The sequence below is a fragment of the Myotis brandtii genome, unplaced genomic scaffold (genome assembly GCF_000412655.1).
Source record: "Myotis brandtii unplaced genomic scaffold, ASM41265v1 scaffold49, whole genome shotgun sequence".
Lineage (NCBI taxonomy): Eukaryota > Metazoa > Chordata > Mammalia > Chiroptera > Vespertilionidae > Myotis > Myotis brandtii.
The window spans coordinates 1629381-1650410 of NW_005368707.1; the positions used below are offsets into that span (position 1 = coordinate 1629381).

At 41.0% G+C, this 21030-nt stretch overlaps 1 protein-coding gene across 2 annotated transcripts in view; it reads right to left on the reverse strand.

Annotated features, from left to right (window-relative positions):
• Positions 1-21030, reverse strand: part of SVIL (supervillin) — a 115333-nt gene that overhangs the window by 43405 nt on the left and 50898 nt on the right. The window contains exons 17-22 of one of the 2 annotated variants that reach the window (XM_014547953.1): positions 19190-19319; positions 15282-15329; positions 6651-6798; positions 3093-3182; positions 2915-3001; positions 1416-1593 (exon numbers count right to left, since the gene is read on the reverse strand). In XM_014547953.1, coding sequence (XP_014403439.1) covers positions 1416-1593; positions 2915-3001; positions 3093-3182; positions 6651-6798; positions 15282-15329; positions 19190-19319 — 681 coding nt within the window. The remainder of the gene's footprint in view (positions 1-1415; positions 1594-2914; positions 3002-3092; positions 3183-6650; positions 6799-15281; positions 15330-19189; positions 19320-21030) is intronic. The other variant, XM_014547954.1, reaches the window with a different exon arrangement.

A 21030-nucleotide genomic window follows, 5' to 3' on the forward strand; every position in this document is an offset into this window, starting at 1 on the left:
ACCAGCCTGCAAACAGCCATCAGCCCCTCACCCAGGCTGGCCAGGCACCCCAGTGGGGACCTCCACCCTGATCCGGAACACCCTTCAGGGAAAACCAGCTGGCCCCCACCCGTGCACCAGGCCTCTATCCTATATAATAAAAGGGTAATATGCAAACTGACCCTAACAGCAGAACGATTGGGAATGACTGGTCACTATGACACACACTGACCACCAGTGGGCAGACGCTCAATGCAGGAGCTGTCCCCGGTGGTCAGTGCACTCCCACAGGGGGAGCTCTGCTCAGCCACAAGCCAGGCAGACGGCTGCCAGCACAGCGGTGGTTGTGGGAGCCTCTCTCGCCTCCTCAGCAGTGCTAAGGATGTCCAACTGCAGCTTAAGCTTGCTCCCCGCTGGCAAGTGGACATCCCCCAAGGGCTCCCAGGCTGCCAGAGGGATGTCTGACTGCCAGCTTAGGCCCGTTCCCCCGGGGAGCGGGCCTAAGCCAGCAGGTGGACATCCCTCAAGGGGTCCCAGCCTGCCAGAGGGCACAGGCCAGGCTGACGAACCCCCGCGAGTCCACAAATTTTTGTGCACCGGCCTCTAGTATCAAATAAAGGACGGTATAGAAATCTCTACGAAATGATGTTAGTCTAATAATATGGAGAACAATATTGGAGTATGTGAAAAATCCAGAGACATTTTAGGAACAGGACAAATATCTGTGGCACATGCCTGAATGTGCATCAGTTCTGGGCATGCATGTTTCATCTACCCACAGCACTACGTGTCTGGCTCAGAGAATACAGTAGGACCCCTCTCCCCCCCATTCCATGGTTTCACTTTTCACAGTTTTAGTGACCAAGGATCATCCACAGTATGAAAATATTAAATGGAAAATTCCAGTAATAAATAATTCATAAGTTTTAAATTATGTGCCATTTTGAATAGCAGTGTAACACTTGTTGCCGTTCCGTTCCATCCTGTGACTCATCCACCTTGTAGGTGTTCCTGCCTATTAGTCACTTAGTAGCCACCTTGATTATCAGATCGACTGTCACATTATTACAGTGCTTGTGTTTAAGTCACCCTTATTTTACTTAATAATGGCCCCAAAGAACAAGAGTAGTGATGATGGTAATTCAGAGAAGCCATATAGTGCTTCCTTTAAGTGAAAAGGTATTTATATTTATGAAATACAGGGGGGAAAAATACTATATGAAGGATCTGGTATGATCTCCAGATTCAGGCATCTTAGAACATACCCTCTGTGAATAAAGGGGCCGGGGGGCGGGGAGGGACGACTACTACTGTATAATTTGTCTGTAATGAAGTTTTATCAGAGTGAGAGAGAAGAGCCTCATGGAAATCCTGGGTAGAGGCCGATGGAGGAGTCCATTCTCAGTAGGTGAAAGATGGAAATTTCAGTAACTTACTTGGGGGCATAAGGGTCGAAAATAACATCAAAATCTTCTTCCAGCTCTACAGGGCTCCTTGGCACGGTATCATCCATGCTGCGGTAAAATTTGGCAAAGGTTTCGTCATCGTCCAACTTCATCACTTCCTTAACAGATTTGCCCGTGACAGTGAGTACAGTTTCTTGCATCCCACCAACTATCAATAAACAAGCAAGTAAACAACATAAATTTGTGTAAAAACATTATTCCAACTGCACCTCACAATATCTTAACAATTATCCCCCGCCCCTCTCCATAGTGACAGCCATAATAGTGATATCCAGGGTCCTGTGGATGCCTCCTAGGCCTTCCTTGCTTTCTCATGGAAGGACTTCCAGTGCGAACAACGCTTGCATTGTGACGTGTAGAAGACACAAGGCTGTCCTTGCTGCACACAAGCCCACTAAATTCCTTTTGCTACTCGAAGCAGAAGTAGCCTCAGTCTCTGTATGAGGGGTCAGAAAAATGTTTTTCTGCAAAGGGCCATGAAGTACACATTTTAGGCTTTACATGGGAGGCTATATGGCCTGTGTTATAACTACTCAACTCTGTTGTTGTAGTGCAACAGTGACTATAGACAATACCTTAACAGTGGCCATGACTGTGTTCCAATAAAACTCAATTTACAAAAACAGGTGGTGAGTTGGATTAGACCCCTGGGCTAGATCACTGTTGAACTGGTTGCACTGCTTGCCTTGCCAGGTTAGTTATCCTATTACACTTTTATATTTCTGGTTTAAAGGGTTTTTTTGTGTGTGTGGGGGTGGTTTTTTTTTTTTTCTTTTGTATTATTTCCCACCTATTAGGGGTCAGTTTCAATGACAGGGATTCCCAAAGTATAATATTTGATAAGCTTCAAGTACTGGAAATTTTAATTAAGAGATAAGGGTATTACTACATTTTATTCTTTCATTTTGTATATTCCATTGACTTTTGTACTGAAATATTTATTTCAACATATTATTTACCAAAATTTCCTTTTAGAAATTATTTGCGATTATAAGATATATCAGCTGCTACCTTACTGGAAATTAACATATACAATTTAAGGTTAATCAGGCCCAAGATCATGTTGACTTTGTATAAGTAGAATAATCTGCTCTCAGGGTTAAAAGCAAAATTAAATCATGATTCTGATGGGATGACACCCCCAAGATTTAGATTTTAATAAGAAATGTTATTGGGGATCCCCAATTTAGTACATTATCAAATGGATCAGAGCTTGGTAATACAATCCGGCTTGATTAGTAACTTAATGTTTAAAAAGATAACAGCAAAGATAATGCTTACAGAATAAATCGGTCCAGTCATATAGAAAGAAGACAATTTAACTGAGGGGAAAGCCATCACAATTGGGACGTAGAGGTTTTGAGAGAGGAGCAGGTTCTTTTATGTTTCCTTAGCTACTCACTGAAATACGAATCGCAGTGTGCTACAGGTATATAAACCAAAGCTTCCCTCTGGCTTCTGGCATGTACCTTTGTTATTCAGCCTTCTCAGAAAGCTTTCCAGCCTGTCCAACTTCAGGTCCGATTCTAACTGCATGTCTGGTCTGGCTTCAATATCTAGGCAAGTAGAAACCATCAATGAGAGAGACCCACTGAGGACTCTTCTGATCACAGAGCCCCTGGCATATCGGGTGCCGTGGTGACTTACCTTCCAGGGGTTTGGAAATGGGTGTTGTGCCCCTTGTTTTACTGCAAATAGGGGACGTTACTGGCGTTATGGCAGTGGGTGATGCCAAACCTGCAGAACAAACAAGGAGCTATTTAGTACCTCAGGGTCATTCCTGGAAATTCCCCTAACCCTGGTGGACCTCTCTTATCTCCAATGTACATTTTACAATTTATAGAATTTATACACAAACATGCATGTGCACATACAAGTACATTTGGCAGGTACCATGACTGTGTAGGACAACTGCACATGTAGATAGAATCTGATAGTTTCTAAGGACTTTAGTAGCTGATAAGCTGCCATTCCAAAATGAATAATGAGGATGTGGGGAAACATGGCCGTAACACATAAGTGGGATAAGAAGGTACAACAGTCTATCAGAATATACTTGAATAAATGGAGTGTGAGCTCTGAAGGCCCTTAGTGGTGGTGTGCATAGTTGAGGAGGAAGTCTATTTGCACCATCTCCCATGGAGGAAGAGGAGAAGGGGTTGTGTCGCACTGGCTGGCAGTGGCTGCCAGCACCAGTTTCCTTCCAGGCTGAGGTGAGGTAGGGACAGTCTAGCCTTTGGAGCATCACTCAGAGGAGTGTGGCTTTACTGAGCAATAACTGAAGAGTGCTAACCCTGTAGAAGAAAAGACAGAAGAGTACACAGTGAAAGTGATTTGTGATCTTTGGAAGGGCATATCCATCTCTGGTGTGGCTGGGAACCCATGATACGCTTTCTCATATATTTATCACGAAGCAGGGTGGGGAATCTTTAAAGGGAGAAATGGTAAGGGACACATGAAAGGGAAAGAAAGGAATTCCAGCATAAAAAAGGTATCTGGTCAGAACAAGAAATTTTGATAAAAACAAAAATCAACATCCCTTCTCACACCCAACTTAAATAGAAGGATTTGGAAAGGAAAATAATTAGTATATTTACAAAGGAAAAAATGAGGTGTTAATGTTGTTTGTATAAATGTGAAATCCTTAGATAACATTGTCACTTTAAGCATCCCTCAAAGCACATCTGAAGAAGATGAGTCACTATCACCTACAAGGAAAAATAAATTAATGAATTGCTCTGCTCCTTCCTCCTATGAGCTAGAGAAAGATGTATTGCAGCATTAAAATTTTAAGGCAAAATACTGAAATCTAGTTTAAAACTTAAGTTTTAGGTGCTATTCTAGAAGTCCTTAAGACATACATATATTTGCTTGATGATGTCAACTTTTCAAATTTGATTTCATTTACCAGACCTGCAAAGGGTTTCCATCAGTGAGAAAATAAATTTTTCTTGAAAGATAATAAAGATAGGTGAAATTTGGTATCACAGGCTGGAGCAGTAAATCATTACCTACTAAAAGGATGCAAAAGAGACATGGAAAGGTTCATTAGCACGGAGGTCATTAACTCTAAAGTTAAAAACAGGCAACCAGGAAACCTGGCCCTCTGTACTGCCAGGGCGCCCCCTGCTGCCCATTCAGGCAGCAGCATGCAGGAGAGCTCTTGGATGTGGGCCACCTCTTTCCCAGCTAGATATAAGTATGTTCTGCAATGTGAGAGGGCAAATAGATTTAAATTACACACTAAAACAGAGCACTCCCCATACCTCTTTTCAATGACTTCTACTTGCAAAAACCATTACCCACTCTCTTCAGGAACATTTTCATATCCCTCTTGTTCAAAGGCATACTTTGAGTAGTTTTCTTCCAGGAGAATACTAGAATATCACAGAAAGCTTTTGGAGTGCTAATTGTTACACACACTCTAGGAGTATCAAAAAGGGGAAAAGTCCTAATGAGGCTAGAGAATAGTAGAGTTTCCTGGCCTGAGAGAATGAAAATGAGAGTACAGTGTGCCTCTTGGCAATTCACTGATACGCAGTAACTCATACGTGTCATTGTAACTAGATGAAATGGGATGTCTCAGTGACTGTAGTGTAGGGGGTTATTTTATTCTATAGTGAGTATAAACTGGATGCCATATTACGGCAAATAAAAAACAGCTGATAACGCAAGTGAAACATATAACCAGTAGGTGGTAACAAATATTAGAAAAATAGGGTACAGTGTTTTTCATTAGGCTAAAAGTGTAAGAAAATTATTTCCTGAGCCAACAACATAGCACCTGTTAAATAAAGATCTCTGATTTAGTCAGGAAAATGTGAATGCAAACTCGTCCACTGAGATAGGAACTTCTTGGATCTTGCTCTCCGAGCCCACGTAAGAGCAAATATCCTTCATCTCACAGTGCTGTGGACTAGAGCAGCAGGGTTTGGTAGTAAGTGGCCTACTTACAAATAAATGTGATTTTTAAGATGAAAGAAAAATAAAGTCATCAGGATAAAAGTCCAGGCTAGATCTGAGCTCTGGTTCAAGTTCTCAACTTGAATTCTTCTTGATCAATGTGGGTCTTCAGGAGCTGCTTTTGATAGCACAGGATGGGGCTCATATTAAAGAGGTTTAACATGATTACACTCTTCTGTGATTTGGCGAAAATACTCAAATGCTATCTCATTTTGTGAGAGTAAATTATCTGCTATTATCTTTTGACAATTCCAAGATTAGTTAAGAATTTGTTAGCGAGGATTATTCCACCAAGATTTGAGTTAATCACAATTCAAGGGTTTTCCCTCCCTCTCTTCCATCTGCAAAGATTTATTATGAGACTACAGTGAGTTAGGCACTATTTATGAGTGAGAATCGTGAAAGATTTTGAGAAAAGGGAAAGATAAACTTAGAAGAGCTAATGACAACATAAATGAACTCTAAGTGAATGTGAAAATCTTTATCACTAACTTAGAAAATTTGTTTTTAAACAATAACCCAGAAAATAAAGGCATACGCAATAAGAGACAAAGGGATCCAAATTTTAAACATTTCCTACAGGATATGGAGGCTTAAAGCTCTCTGGTGACTTTACTAACCATGTGATTCCTCAATTTCATAAATCTTTGTGTACAGGTTTCAAATTAGTTCCAAGAGCTCAGATGCAGATAAATGACTGTCTGCAGGAAATCCCACTCCTTGAATTGGGTATATATTTTAAAAGATGTTTAAAACATACTTGGAAATACAGCTTTGTAAGCCAGAGAACTCAGCTTTATGGAAAGGGACCTAGGAATTACCCTACAAGGGAGAAGAGGGAAACTCCTTCTTCATTGAGAAAGGCTAATTTGGGTTAACTGATTGCCAGATGGCAAAAAAATGGAAATAATTTGAAAGCAATTATGGGAAAGAACTAAGATTTGTTGGCAGACTTGCAATTGCTTTTGAAACTTGTGCTCAATTTCCAAATGGCTAAGTTTTGAAATTGAATTATGCCTTTTACATTGAAGATGATGCTATGTATAAAAAGGTTTCGGTAGAAATATCTAAAAAAACCGACCCCAAAACACATTTACACAACATCTGTTGAGATTAAAAACTAAAATATACCATGGTGCGATTGTTTTCATTGATCTGTCACGGGACCTCCTCCCCTCCATGGGTGATGGAGCATGTATGCACACATGTACACGTGTACAACATGCACATTTGCATACTGACCTTTCTTCACCATTCTCCCAGCCACGGTAAACTGGGTGGAGTCGTTAGCTGCCCCTTTGCCTTTTGTCTTCCAAGCTTCCTCTCTCACAGTGATGAGGTGCTTCCTCTCTTCGATAGTCATTTGGCTCTCTCGACTTTCTGTGACCTGCTGAGTTTAACATGTACAAACGAGAAAACAGAAGAGGGAAATGAGAGAGAGGTGAATTTTAGCCCGTAGCATTTCGTGAGCTGAAAAGCAGGCAAACAAAGAGGATACAACACTGTCCGAAACTGGCCGTAGCTGTTCTGAAGTAGGTTTGCCTTCCTTACTTACAGCTTGGATCAGAGATCACCATCAGCAATACTGAAACTTTAAATCAAAACTTAGTTGTTTTTTTTTAACTATTTGTCTGAAAAATTGGAACACCAGAACAATACTTTGTAAAAATAAACAAAAATAGAGACAGCCTTCATGCCAGGACCTTTACAGGGTTTTTAAATTTGTCTGTTTTACCTATCTGGTTAAACTCAGGTGATGAGATTATTTTATTCATATACATTATGTGTGTATATGAATATATATATATATGTGTGTTTGTATATATGCATATATATATATGTATTACACATATTAGCATATGTATCACAAAGAACACTATCAATCTAGAAGATCTTACCAACTAAGTACACAGGAACATGGTCAATCATAAAGCAGGAAAAGCTGATCAGGAGTAAGGTGCTGTAAGGTTTTCTGGAACTTGACATGCTTTTTTCTAGAGCATCTATGTTACATGGGAGTTAGGCAATCAGGGCCTAACTTGTAGGTCATAATATATCTGACAATGAGGATGAACTGTGCTACAGATATAACATATATATAATAAAGTTTTCATGTAAAAAATGCTTTTTATAAACTTCTAATTGGGGTTCTGGAGATTCCTGCCTCTTCACTTTCTAAGCCATTGGTGATACTCATTTGGCCCAAGGGAAAAGCTGAGGGGACTGAGAGAGCAGGGCAAGAGGGAGAGCTCAGGCTGCTGGGGCTGAGGTCAGAGGATGAAGAGCAGGAAGGAGGCAGAGGACCGGGCTCAAGGCACCCAGGCCCAGAGAGAAGGGGTGTGGCCCTGAGAAAGAGTGGGTGATGGTAGTAGGGTGGTTCGGGCAGGAGGCCTTCCAATGTTGGCAGGACAGAGCTTCACTCTAAACCCCTCTCTGTGAGGGCATGGGCCAGGGCCTGAAGCGAGGGAGAGGGCAGGAGCCCTGGGGGCCAGTGTGGAGGAGGAGAGCCCCTCCCAGACAGGAGCCTCTGGGCTGTCCCCTCGAGGCCATCCAGGAGGAGCTCTAAAGATGGTGGTGGCCAACCTCCTGGGTTTGTGCTTTTGCTTTCACCCCAGGATCTTCTTAGACCGAGGAATGCCATTTCCGCTAAGGCATTTGGCAGTTTCCCCAGCTCCTCTTCTCTCATAAGGACTTTTCCTTTGAATAAAATGAATAAAAGTGAGGGTCAGGCCTCCAATGACACAGTGTGAATGCCAGCAGCCCTGAGGGGAAATACATCTGGGGCCACTGATTCTTCCTCAACTCCATCCAAGTGGCAAATCAGCTTCCCTTAACTGACCAACAGGGCATAACTCCCAGATTTGTTGGGGTGGTGGTGGTGGGGGGGCCCTTCTTAAAGCCCTGGGACGACGGAGGCAGTGCAGGAAACAGGTCTTTCCTGCCTTTCCAGCAGCATAAAACCATGCCTGCGCTGACACCAGCTGGCTTAAGCCACAAATATGGACTTCGCCATCATCTCGTTTAGGAGTCTTCCTTTTACAGACTTCTTCCACAGAGCAATCATAGCCAGAACTGGTTCTAAGATCTTTGGTCACTTAAATTAGGTTAAAAACCTTTTAATAAAGAGACAGGGCAACAAAATACAATGCATGATCCTGGCTTGAATCCTAAATAGGGTGTGGGTGGGGGTAAAAGGGAAGTCATTAGGGAGAAATTGACAAAATTGAAATATGAACCATGGATTAAACATTCTATCAATGTGATATTTCCTCATCTTGATGACTGTATTATAGTTATGGAAGTGTGCCATAGATTGAATGTCTGTGCTTCCCCTTCCTCCCCATATTCATTGGCTGAAAGCTAATCCCTAATGTGATGGTATTGGGTGGTGATATCTATATATATAAAAGGCTAATGTGCTAAGTGTCCCTCCGCCTGTCCAAATGGTCGCTATGATGAGCACTGACCCCCAGGGGGCAGATGCTCAACTCAGGAGCTGCCGAGCTGCAGTAACTTGGCAGCGGCGGTTCTCAGGTGATGCAACCCTGAAATGAGAGGAGGGAGCCCGATTCCTCGTGGGGCCTTGTGATTCCACCTTTGACCATGGGTTATGTTGTTGCTGGGGCACTGTAGGCCCTGAATCTGGTTTACTGCACAGTTGCGTTTGTGTTCCAACCCTGTACGACAGCAACTTTGCAGAGTGCCCTCTCATACTCCAGGACCCCTCTGGGGATGTCAGAGAGCCGGTTTTAGTCCAATCCCTGCAGGCCAGGTCAAGGGACCCCACTACCAGAGGGACCCTGCTCACTCCATAGACACCCTTCGATCTATGGCACCACCCCAGGTGTGCCACCAGGAAGGGAACAAGGGAGGTTGGCTACAGGGCATGTCCGGCCCGTCTTGCCCAGTTCTGCCCCGCAGGCCACTTTCTAATTAATTTCCTTTCAATGTGCATGAATCCGTGCACTGGGCCACTAGTAAATATATAAGGGAAAGCAGCCAGCCAGCACTGGGGTGGGGGATAGAGAGAGGAAGGGTGAGAGGAGTTGGGAAGGGAGCAAATGTCAACATATTAATCTGGTAAAAGCCCTAGCTGGTTTGGCTCAGTGGATAAAGCATCGGCCTGTGGACTGAAGGGTCCCGGGTTCAATTCCAGCCAAGGGCACATACCCGGGTTGTGGGTTTGATCCCCAGTAGGGGGCGTGCAGGAGGCAGCCGATCAATGATTCTCTCTCATTGATGTTTCTCTCTCTCTCATTCCCCTTTCCTCTCTGAAGTCAATAAAGAAATATATTTTTAAAATAAATTGAAGTCAATAAGAAATATATTTTTAAAATAAATAAATAAATAAAAATAAACCTGGTAAAAGATATGAGAATACCCTGTCTCTATGATGACTTTTTTATAAGTTTTAAATTTTATCAAAATAGAGTTATCAAAAATGTTTAAAATCCTTTTTTTTTTAACTTTCCCACTTGCAATTGTCAAAATGACCCTAATTCCAAGTAACTCTGTGAATCACATACCCTTCTTAAATAAACTATGAGGTTGACTTGCCAGGAGGATTTCATGAAAATTCATAAAAGAAAATTAATTTTCTTTGAATATGAAGTCCCAGGAGTGAATTTTAATCAAATCAATATAGCACTTGACTTAAATATTTTGGGAAAAAAACCATATAATGTGCCAAGGTTTGCTTGTCCAAGGATCCAGACATCACTGCTCTGTAGTGAACTCAGTAGCCTCTCCAAGGTCCTGGGTGTGGTAGTGGGGTATGGTTAATGACTCAGAAAATTGGTATCCCCAAGTCAGCAATTCCATTCCCCAAAGCACTGGGATTCCTCTGGAGCTCCTTTGAGAATGTGACACATAGGAGCCTTGGAATGATACAGCTGTTTCATCTGTGTTAAGAAGGCATATTTTTTTATTCCCCTCTAAATGATAACATTAAACGTAAAAGGTTTTGTTTCTCTAGAAGTTTCACCTTAATTCTGCTACTTAGTGGGGTTGGTTTAAGGCCCACTAATTCCTGCTATCTCACTCTACATGACTCTCCAATGAAATAAGAAAAATATCCTATATAATAAAAGCCCAGCGACCGAATGGCAGAATGACCAGAACGACTGGTCGACCAGTTGCTATGATGCGCACTGACCACCAGGGGGCAGGGGCAGCCCCCTGGTGGTCAGTTTGCTCCCACAGGGGGAGCATCACTCAGCCAGAATCCAGGCTCATGGCTAGGGAGTGGAGTGGCAGTGGCAGGAGCCTCTCCACCCTCCCTGGCAGGCGGACATTCCCTGAGGGGTCCCGGACTGCGAGAGGGTGCAGGCCGGGCTGAGGGACCCCCCCCCCCAGTGCACGAATGTTGTGCACTGGGCCTCTAATAGCTTATATATTCACTGGAGAATCTAATAAAGAAATTGTTCCAAGTTGCTATTAAATTATAGAACTCAAAATGTGAAAACAAATAAGATGGACATCTCTGTCCATTTACTTTTCTTTTTTAGCTTAAGACTTCATTATTGTACTGTTTTAACTTTCTAAGTTTTTCTTCCCCACTTAGAGAAGGACATAATACATATTGCAGTAAATATTGGGTCATTTTTCCAGGTTTATCCAGGTTTAGTCAATGACATTTAGGATTGCCAGGAATAGTAAGAGAGAGTTGTCAGAATACAAATAGAAGCCCTACCCAACCTGTGCTTCACTTGTTCCAACACAGATTCCATGAACGAGGTGTGCAGAGATGGAGATGGAGAGGGGAGGAAACGTGTGTGTGTTTAAAAGTCAGTGAAACAATTGAGAAGAGAAGATATTCTTAGGGATGGACAGGGACCTAGCAGAACACAGCTTGAAACTGTGCAAAGGGTCGTCCTGCAAAAATGTTTTCAAGCTACCACACTGTTACTGATGGGTTTGCCTCTACATACCTACAGTTGACTCTTGAACATCATGGGTTTGAACTGCATGGGTCCATTTACATGTGATTTTTTTTTTCAATACTGTAAATGTAGTTTCTCTTCCTTCTGATTTTTCTTAATAACATTTTCTTTTCCCTTGGTGTACTTTGTGGTAAGAATACACATAACATACAAAATATGTTAAATGAGTTGAATTTTATCTATAAGGTTTCTGGTCAGCAGTAGGCTACTAGTAGTCAAAAGTTATGTATGGATTTTCAACTGTGTGGGTGGGAGGTCTGTACTCCTAACTGCTGCATTGATCTAGAGTCAACTGTACTAAGAAATTATAGTGCAACTCTCGCTACATGTTTCTGACACAGTGAGCTAATACAAGGGAGAGTGGAACTAACCTGTATTATAGGATTAGTGCAATCTTAAGAATAGATTCTGGAGAGCTTTATGGGTGGAAAATATTGTGATGTGGCTTTAAAATTTTTTATCTTATTCACATCTACTTAAACTAAATTATAGAAATGATCAAAGAACATGTTAAGTAACAGAAATAAGGTAAAGTGACAAAAGTACTTCTCAGTTTTCAAAAATGCTATTACCATTTAGAATTCTGTGCACTATTAAAAAAATTAGCTTTCTCCCTGTCTTAAGTGATTTCCAACCAAAATGAGGGCATGCAGCCTCAAGTAGTCAGAATAAAACATGAAGAAGATCTCAACTACGTGTAGACCTCAAAGTAACCATAACTTGGTTTGTCACCATCCACCAGCTTCTAAAATAAGGGGAGGGGAATTAAGGAAAATCTTATTCTGGTACAGCCCTGAGGCATGTGAGGAAGAAGACATTGTATGCTGAAGCTTAATAAAGAGACAAACAGTTCATTAGACACAGTGTGTGTTCTGTGTAAGTGCTGTTTTCTCCTCTGAGCCTTTGAGTCACTGAATGCTGACACCAGGACTGCCGAGGAAAGGAGTCTCCTGACATCTGGGAAAACTGACAAGCTTGTGCCACTAACTGGTACATAAAATATTTATCTGGGAAGACTGTCAAGAAGTAAAAATAAAAAAGTTTTAAGACATTTTTAACTTTCAAGTGATAAAACATAGATTGCCTCCAGTAAATATATTTTTAACTTAAAAATAAGAACTCTTATAACTCAGCAAAATAAGAAAACAACCAATTAAAAAATAATAAAAATATCTCACCAGACATTTCATTCAAGAAGATATACAGATGGCAAATAAATACATGCAAAGATGCTCTACATCATATGCCACCAGGGAAATGCAAGTTAAAACAACGAGATACTGCTACACACCTATTACAATAGCAAAATTCCAAAACCTTGTACCCACCAAATGCTGGTGAGGATGTGGAGCAACAGAAACCCTCATTCGTTGCTGGTGGATATGTAAGACAGTTTGAAAGACAGTTTGGCAATTTGTTACAAAATTAAACATACTCCTACCATATGATCCAGTAATTGGCTCATTAATACCCAAAGGAGTTGAAAAACTTCTAGCTACACACACAAAAAAAGAATACTGGTATATGGATATTTATTGAAGCTTTTTTTCATAATTGCCAAAACTAGGAAGCCCTTTGGTAGGTAAATGGATAAGCAAATTGTGTTACATCCAGACAAGGAATATTATTCAGCACTAAAAAGAAATGAGCTATCAAGTAATGAAAACACATAGAGGAACCTTAAGTGCATATTACTGAGTGAAAGGAGCCAATCTGAAAAGGCTGAATGAATCCAACTATACAACTTTCAGGAAAAGGCAAAACTATGGTAACAATAGAAAGATCAGTGATTGTCAAGAATTGGGGGTGGGAAGAGAAGGGATGAATAGGCAGAGCACAGAGGGTTTTTAGGGCAGTGAAACTATTCCGCATGGTGCTATACTGACAGCTACAAGCTATTACACACTGGTCCAAACCCATAGAATGCCCACCACCAAGAATGAACCCAAGTGTAAACTATGGACTTTGGGGGATAATGATGTGTCAGTGTAGGTTCATCAACTGTAACAAATGTATGTCTCTGATGGGGATGATGATAGTGGGAAAGGCTGTGTGCACAGTGGTGGGTATTTTTTGCCCAATTCTGCTGTGAACCTAAAACTTCTCTAAAAACCAGTCTATTAAAAAAGTATATATGTATATAATATATATGTTTTATATTTAAGGAGCTCAACAATACATCTTTTAATTTAAAGTTGACTTATTTAGAAGAAATAACTCATGTGCCCCCTCTAATTTCAACCTCATTTTTGGGTGGACACTGACTGGCTATGTGAGGCTGGCTCACAGACCAGCATGCCTAACTTCAGAGGAAAGGAACCAAGGAGGGTGAGGGAAAAGTCCACCTGCAGGAGTAGAAACGGGGAGTTTCCATGTGTGAAGATGCGAGATACAGACAGAAGAGCCCCAAGAAACCTCTCCCTGGCAGCACTGTTGATTTCATGTTTGAAATCCTGCACCTAACACTCAGAAGCCTGTTTTATCACTACCAGGCCTAAGGGGACAGTATAGTCATGAAATTTTTGAAGAGAGCACCTTAGAGCAAATAAAGTCCCTAAAAAGGAAATGACTGAGCCAGGTCCCATTGATGGAGGAGAGGAGAATATGGGGCTCATGGCAAAGTGTATGTGGCTGCTTTTCATAGCTCTTCTGACACCAGAGACATTCCAAGGGGAATAAAAACCAATCATGGAGGCAAAGTGGGGTAGAGACTCCTGCAAAAATGTCAACATTAGAAAACCAAACATGGGTATTTTTAGCTTTAAAAATTATCACATATTAGGCACCAACAGAAGCCTTGAGCCAGGCCAGGTCCCTCCTCTGGGGTGGGGTTCAGATGGGGTACAGTGGGTAGGAAGCAGGAGGCTTTGGTTTTTCATTTCAATAGAACCACTGCAACCAGCTCACGCCACACTAGCCCCTTCCTCCCTGTCCCTTCCACACCCCACACTGCCTCCACCTTATTCATCCTTCTTGTTCATCAAGCTAAGCAAGATGGCATTATTGCTGAGCTGGAGCAAGGAACTCTCTGGAGCAGCGGTCGCCAACCTTTCAGACCTCACAGACCACCTGTGGTCCGTGGACCACCGGTTGGCGACCGCTGCTCTGGAGTATTTCTTGAACCAGTTTCATGATTATGAAGTGAATTAATATCATCAGGTCTATCTGAAAGTCTGAGCCAAATATATGATATATGTGACTGACTATAAATATATGAACTGATTACACACACACACACACACACACACACACACACACACACACACACACAGGCAGCGGTAACTTCCCTAAATGAAACAAGCTTCCCTACTGCTCAGAAATTGCAATGAGGCTTAATATGTTTAGGCTTTCCTCACCTGATTAATAGATACAAAAGACAGGTGTTTATGGGCAGCAGGTATAGTAGGAGAATAAGTAGAAGCATATACAGGTTCCTATAGAGCAAAGGGAGAGGATTAGAGGTGAGAAGACTTATCAGATCCGGGTGGGGAGGGGGAGAGACAAAAACAAAAACAATGATTTCTCTAACAGAATGTTAATTTCTCATTGCAATTTCAGTTAGCTTTTCAAAAGAGTCCTTCCCATTTGTTCATTTTTTAGAATGCTGAAATAAATCCATAAGTACAGTAAGAATACTCTAGTCAGTTTTATGATCTATTGAAGATACTCAGTTATAGAAAGGGAACCATAAGTTTAATTGAGTTTTAACATTTACCATAAAATATCTACTTCAAAGCCTTTCAAATTTTTTCATGACATGCTAAAAAAAATTAAGGACACAGGATAGCTCCCCACTCTGAATGAAAGTGACATCTTGCCTTGGGATAAGAAACCAAACCCAGAGGGCACTAAGGGAGCCACCCCTGTGAGAATTATAGCTGGCAGGCATATTGCTGTAACCCAGGGACACCTGTTTTAGAGTCAGGCTTACCCAAAGCAGTTTAGAAACGATACTATCATCTGTAAATCCTCCTTCTTCCTACAGGTTAAAACAGATAGGTAACATTGCAGAGTGTCAGAAGAGCTGGGTCAAGTTAAGATGTGATAACCATTTGCCAGGATTTTGTGCCTGGGTTCAGCCAGAGGCATGCATGTACTCACATTGGCAGGCGACATACACCAGGCAAGCTCCCCCCGCCCCCCCACCCCATCAGCATGCTAAACTTTAACTTGGGCCTCTTTCTTCCTCCTCCCCTTGCTCTTTAAACTGACTTCACTCCTAAATTGTGATTTAGAATTTCAATGACAGCAGGAATGAGAACGTGCATGTAGCAGATTTACAGTACCTTCCTTAAATTTTCAAAGACTCATTCTGGGGACATCATAGATCTTAGCTTAATTATTTTTATAATGGTAGTTTTTGTGTGTGTTTTCTTGTATTTTTTAAAATTTATCTTTGTCATTGAACATATTACAGATGTCCCCCTTTTTCCCACCATTGTCGCTCTTTTCCCCACTCCAGCCCCCTCCCCAGGCCTTCAGCACACTACTGTCTGTGCATGGGTTATGCATATATGCATAGAAATTCTTTGGTTAATCTCTTCTCACCCTCACGACCCCTTCCTTCTGAGATTCCTCAGTCTGTTCCATGCTCCCATGTCTCTGGATCTATTTTGTTTGTCAGTTTATTTTGTTCATTAGATTCCACATATGAGTGAGATCATGTGATGTTTGTCTTTCTCTGACTGGCTTATTTCACTTAGCATAATAATCTCTGTGACCTGACCTTACTGAATGATAGCAAATATCAAATCCTAATTTGTGACCCAGAAGTAGACCCAGGATTGTAATGACAAACTCTGTACACTATTTTTATTTCCTAAAAATGTCTGATATCCCCAGTGATTATCTTAACAAAGGGGCATGGGATTCACTATCTGCATGCCAACATGGGCTGTAATTTAAAAGAGTTATTTGTTTAAAATAAGTAACTGCAATGTTGTTGTAACAAAGAAACTTTTGCCAAATTACTTCTTCAAAATGTCACTTTGTTTCATTGCATTCATTCTTTTGATGGAATGAATTACACTGCAGGAAACTGTCCACAGATTGTGCCCATGTGTACACATTCCACAAATCTACAAACCAAATGGCTTTAAAACCAATTATATATGCTATAAAAGCAAAAACGCTTAAGTCAGGTTAGCACTGCCCTGGAATAAGCCAAGAACAGGAGAAAGAAAAGAGGAGGAAAGAAAGGTGGTAAGGGAAATAGGAAGAGAGGAGAGAGAAGGAACCTGAACTCTTTGTCAGAGGAAAGGACAGAGTCAGCTCCCTAAGTAATTAGTGCTCCAATTTATCAACTCTGTTTTGGGGGACAGATTTGGAAAGCAAGGAACTGCTGTTAAGTTATATATTCCCTGAGAAATGACTGATATTCCAGTAGGAAAAGGAATTGACTTAGTTTCCCAAATCGATTCATGGACGTAAAGAATATTTCTTACCACATAGGCTCCCGAATGAGATGCTGGCTACTGCACCACAAATTTGTATTCTTTTGGGATAAACCCTTTGACAGAAACAGCAGCTATAGATTTTTAAGGCAATGTTTACATTTTTAATGTGGTTACTAAATAACATAAAATTACTATGTTTATTGGACAGCAGTTATTTTCATAGGGGCAGTGGAAGCAATTTAGAGTCCTGTCTCTATTTCCTGCCTCCTCTGTGTTCCCATAGGCTACAACTCATGGGACTATGCCTACTGCACACAAAAGCTTGAGGGGACTAAGTGTAAAATGTGTGGTGACCATGAATATGTGCTGTTTGATGAAATTGTGCAGAAAATGATGACCCGGCTGTAAAGCCAGCTCCTTTCCACCTTGGTGGAAAAGACGGAAGGTTCTGGTGCTCACTCCCCTGAGCCGGCCCACACAGTGAGGTCCCACCTGCACATACCACAGGTCAAGACTGTCCTTGCTCTCCAGGGCAGCATTCAGACACCAGCACGCAGTGGTGTTTCTCAAGCACTCCTCGGCTGTCTGGGGACTGTCTTAAGACAGATCGGGTTTAAGGCACCTCACATCTGAGCAGAGTGGAGATGTGACAGAAATGTACTGCTGGCCCTTGGGAAGAATTCAAGGCAAGGACTTATCAGAGGCCATGTGAAACCATTTGTTCTCCACAGAACTTGAGAAGTCTCACTGTCTGCTAGGAAAGCCTAAAATAGATCGACTTATTTTAACTTCAAAGAGCTGATTGTCTCTGGCCAAAGTGAATGAGGTCACTGAGGACGGGTGGAGCAGTGAGTTCACCATTGCTTCCATTAGTCCAGAGCATCATTCACACTCAAGCCCAGTCATGCTCAGAGCCCCAGTGCTTCTGTTGACTGGGATTTCCACTCCACCGGCAACTGCAGTCACCTTCTCCCATCGCTTGACTTCTAAGTCCCTTAGTCAAGTGTTAAGGTAGTTCAGATCACTTCCTCTACTCACAGCCTCTGGTTTGCAGAGCCTCAAATGACCTGTCTTCTAAGTGGGTGGAGCATTTACCTCCTTCCACACTCTGTGATGAATCTATCTAGCTTTGTGTTTTGCAGCTTTATTTGAATTTTCACCTGGCCATTGCGCCTGCCATCTTCTCAGGCTTCTTTGTATCTTCCAAAATGACCTAAGTGTTAAAGTTATTTTTGAACTACTGATTTCAAGACTTTTTAAAATAAAGTTTGTGGGCAATGGGACCTAGTTGAAGGACCCAATTTTCTTTCACTTCAGGATCTCATTCTTAAAATCCAAACTTCACATGTATGCAAATCCAAAAATCACATGGGATTATATTTGAGAAATTTACTAATGACTGAGAATTAAATGTTTTAAGTCATTATCTTTAATATCATGCATGTTTCAAAAGAGAGAATTCAAATTGCTATTCCAATTTGACCTATAAAGACACAGAAATACTATATAAAATAGTGTCAGAACTCCCACCTCACAGTTCTGTGTGCAAGCATATTTGTAAGTTTCTTAATGTATAAGGGCCACATTCACAATTTCCCTCTTTTACAGATGCTTAAGTTGGTTTAGAACTAGAAGGGGTCCAGGTGATCATCTGGTAGAAAGTTTTTTCTTTTCTGTTTGAAGACTTTTGATGCTGCCTGTGGATGTGCCTGCCCCAGGTGTTCCCCTTGCCTACAGCCAGCAAGACTTCGGCAACCACCAGGCCAAGCAGCAGGAAAGCCAATATCTGTTTTGAAAGTGTGCACTAACTGGTCAAATGCTGGTCATCATTACATTAGTAATTTAACAAATAATCAATACTTCTGCATATCAAATCCTTTCCAGTAATGATAACAATCCGTTACTAATTTTATTTAAACTTGTAATATATCTTCCTGTATATTCTCAATAAAAGGCATACCTGCTCATTGTGAAATATGCTTACAATTATGAAATAAGGTTTCACTGACCACAAAATTATGTCCCTATTTTGTATATTTAGGTTTTAAATCTTAGTATAGGACATTTAAGTCCATACTTTATATGCAACGTATAAAGTGTTAGTGGTCAATTAAAGTTGTTCATTATAAAGGCTTTAATAACATTGTAGAGTCAGAATTCATTTAAGAAGGTTTTAAACTGAAGTAAAAGTACACACTTCAGAATTTAGGAACTTGTTTGCCAATACATTATGCAGGTGGTGCTGTTCCCAGTTCTATGACATCTCAAGACTTTACCTTTTGATCACCTGAAGCTGCTGTGCAACAGACTTTAAGTGTGAACTCAACGAGCAAGGAAGTGCTAGCGCCTCACAGAGCAGTCAGTGATCAGTGAAGTCTTGCATGCTTGTTTGATGCACTTCCGAGCATGATGTCAGTGCTTTTCCTAACATGGAAAACATTACCTTCTTCTTGAGTGACTGTTCCACTTCTTGTATGTGCAGGCTACTTGCAACAGTCGTTTTGCCGTACTCCTGCTTTCTGGTAAGTCTGTTTTTCCAATCTTCCTCCCCACTCTTCTTCAGCAGTGCTAATCTAAGAGGAAAACATGTCAACCGAACAGTTCAGCAACAAACTCTTACTTGTAATAAAACCATAATGTAGATAACTTAGAAGTCTTTGGCCATTAAATAACCACAGTTACCTAATTTTAATCTCTCTAAATTTCATTTATTCTGAAGTATGTCTAAAAAAATAATACAGGCATCCCCTTTCTAAGATGGCCCCAATGATTTTAAAGTTGACGGAAATGCAAAGATGTAATTTGACTTGCCAGATAAAAACTGCATTATCATTCCACTAAAGGAACAGCTGTGGTTTTTCCTTCTTTTTGGGCTGAGGGCATGACCCCAGAGAAACATGTATGCTAATGGCCCCTTTTGGTCACTTGATGAAACAACATTTAATGACTTGCTAGGTAGTAACTTACTTGCAGAAAATATAGCAGAAATTGGTTTAAAAACTTAAAAGCTGACAATCTCTTAATATCATATCTTTCAATTACAGGGAAAGAAGATGTTTAAGATTGTTTCTCTTCCTGTATCCTAAGCCCTGTTTTTCCCCTCCAAACAAACTTGGTCTTTCCAATCTATCCTCTTAATACAGAAGCTTCTCTACAAACCCACTTTAAAAATTATTACTTCAACTTTCCTCAGGGGAAAGCTATACATAAAAAAAGAATCTAATTAACTGAGACTTTTACCTAACCTACTTTATTTCAACTCTAGTTGATATAAAGCTGGTTGGATGTTATAACCTGTGAAAGGTTCTTTTGGTGAACATGAGGCTGTTTCAGCTGACTCTATTATAATGAGTGAAGAATACTTACCAGTAGTTCTCAACCTTCTGGCCCTTTAAATACAGTTCCTCATGTTGTGACCCAACCATAAAATTATTTTCGTTGCTACTTCATAACTGTAATGTTGCTACTGTTATGAATCGTAATGTAAATATCTGATATGCAGGATGGTCTTAGGCGACCCCTGTGAAAGGGTCATTCGACCGCCAAAGGGGTCGCGACCCACAGGTTGAGGACCGCTGACTTGGACAAACATGGGAAAGACAAAAGGCAAAAAAAAAAAAGAAAAATGGTGATCCTTAAACTCACATGAGCTGATGCTCAACAACTTTAAAGATTGGGAAAAAAATGATTAAACCCCCTTTAGACTCCCTTGCCCTCTTTGCCCAGCCTGCTGGGCCATGCCTTTTAAATATCATTAACACGTGCCCACAAACAGCACAGCAGCTCTAGCCTGGCCGTCAACTTGGGTTAAGTAGCCTGGTCTCCCTTCCTTATTGGTCATTTTGGGAACTGGACTAGATGGTCTCAAAGGGCCCTTCAATTAAGTTTCCTGATTCAATTAAATATTTGAATTAGAGATGGGATGTGATATATTCCATGATAAAAGTTTTGTTAAACAAATAAGAAAAATTTTGCAGTACTTAATAACCCATTTACATTTATAAATTCATACATAATCATACCTTATACTTGCCCATTCATTCAGTCAAATAATGGAAAGTAAGCCATGAAGAAAAGAACCCCCCCAAAGTGGGCAGGAGTTTCAGATCCCCACCCCAATCACTTCCTTCCCCTTCTTTTCTCTTCCTTTATGCTTCGTGACAGCAGTTAGACCTCAAATGTCCATTCCATAAAACTGGTATAATGCCACCTTACCTATCTACCTGTGATATTGTGATTTATAAGAAGAAATACATATTTTGTCTTTGGCCCAGTTTCTGGCAC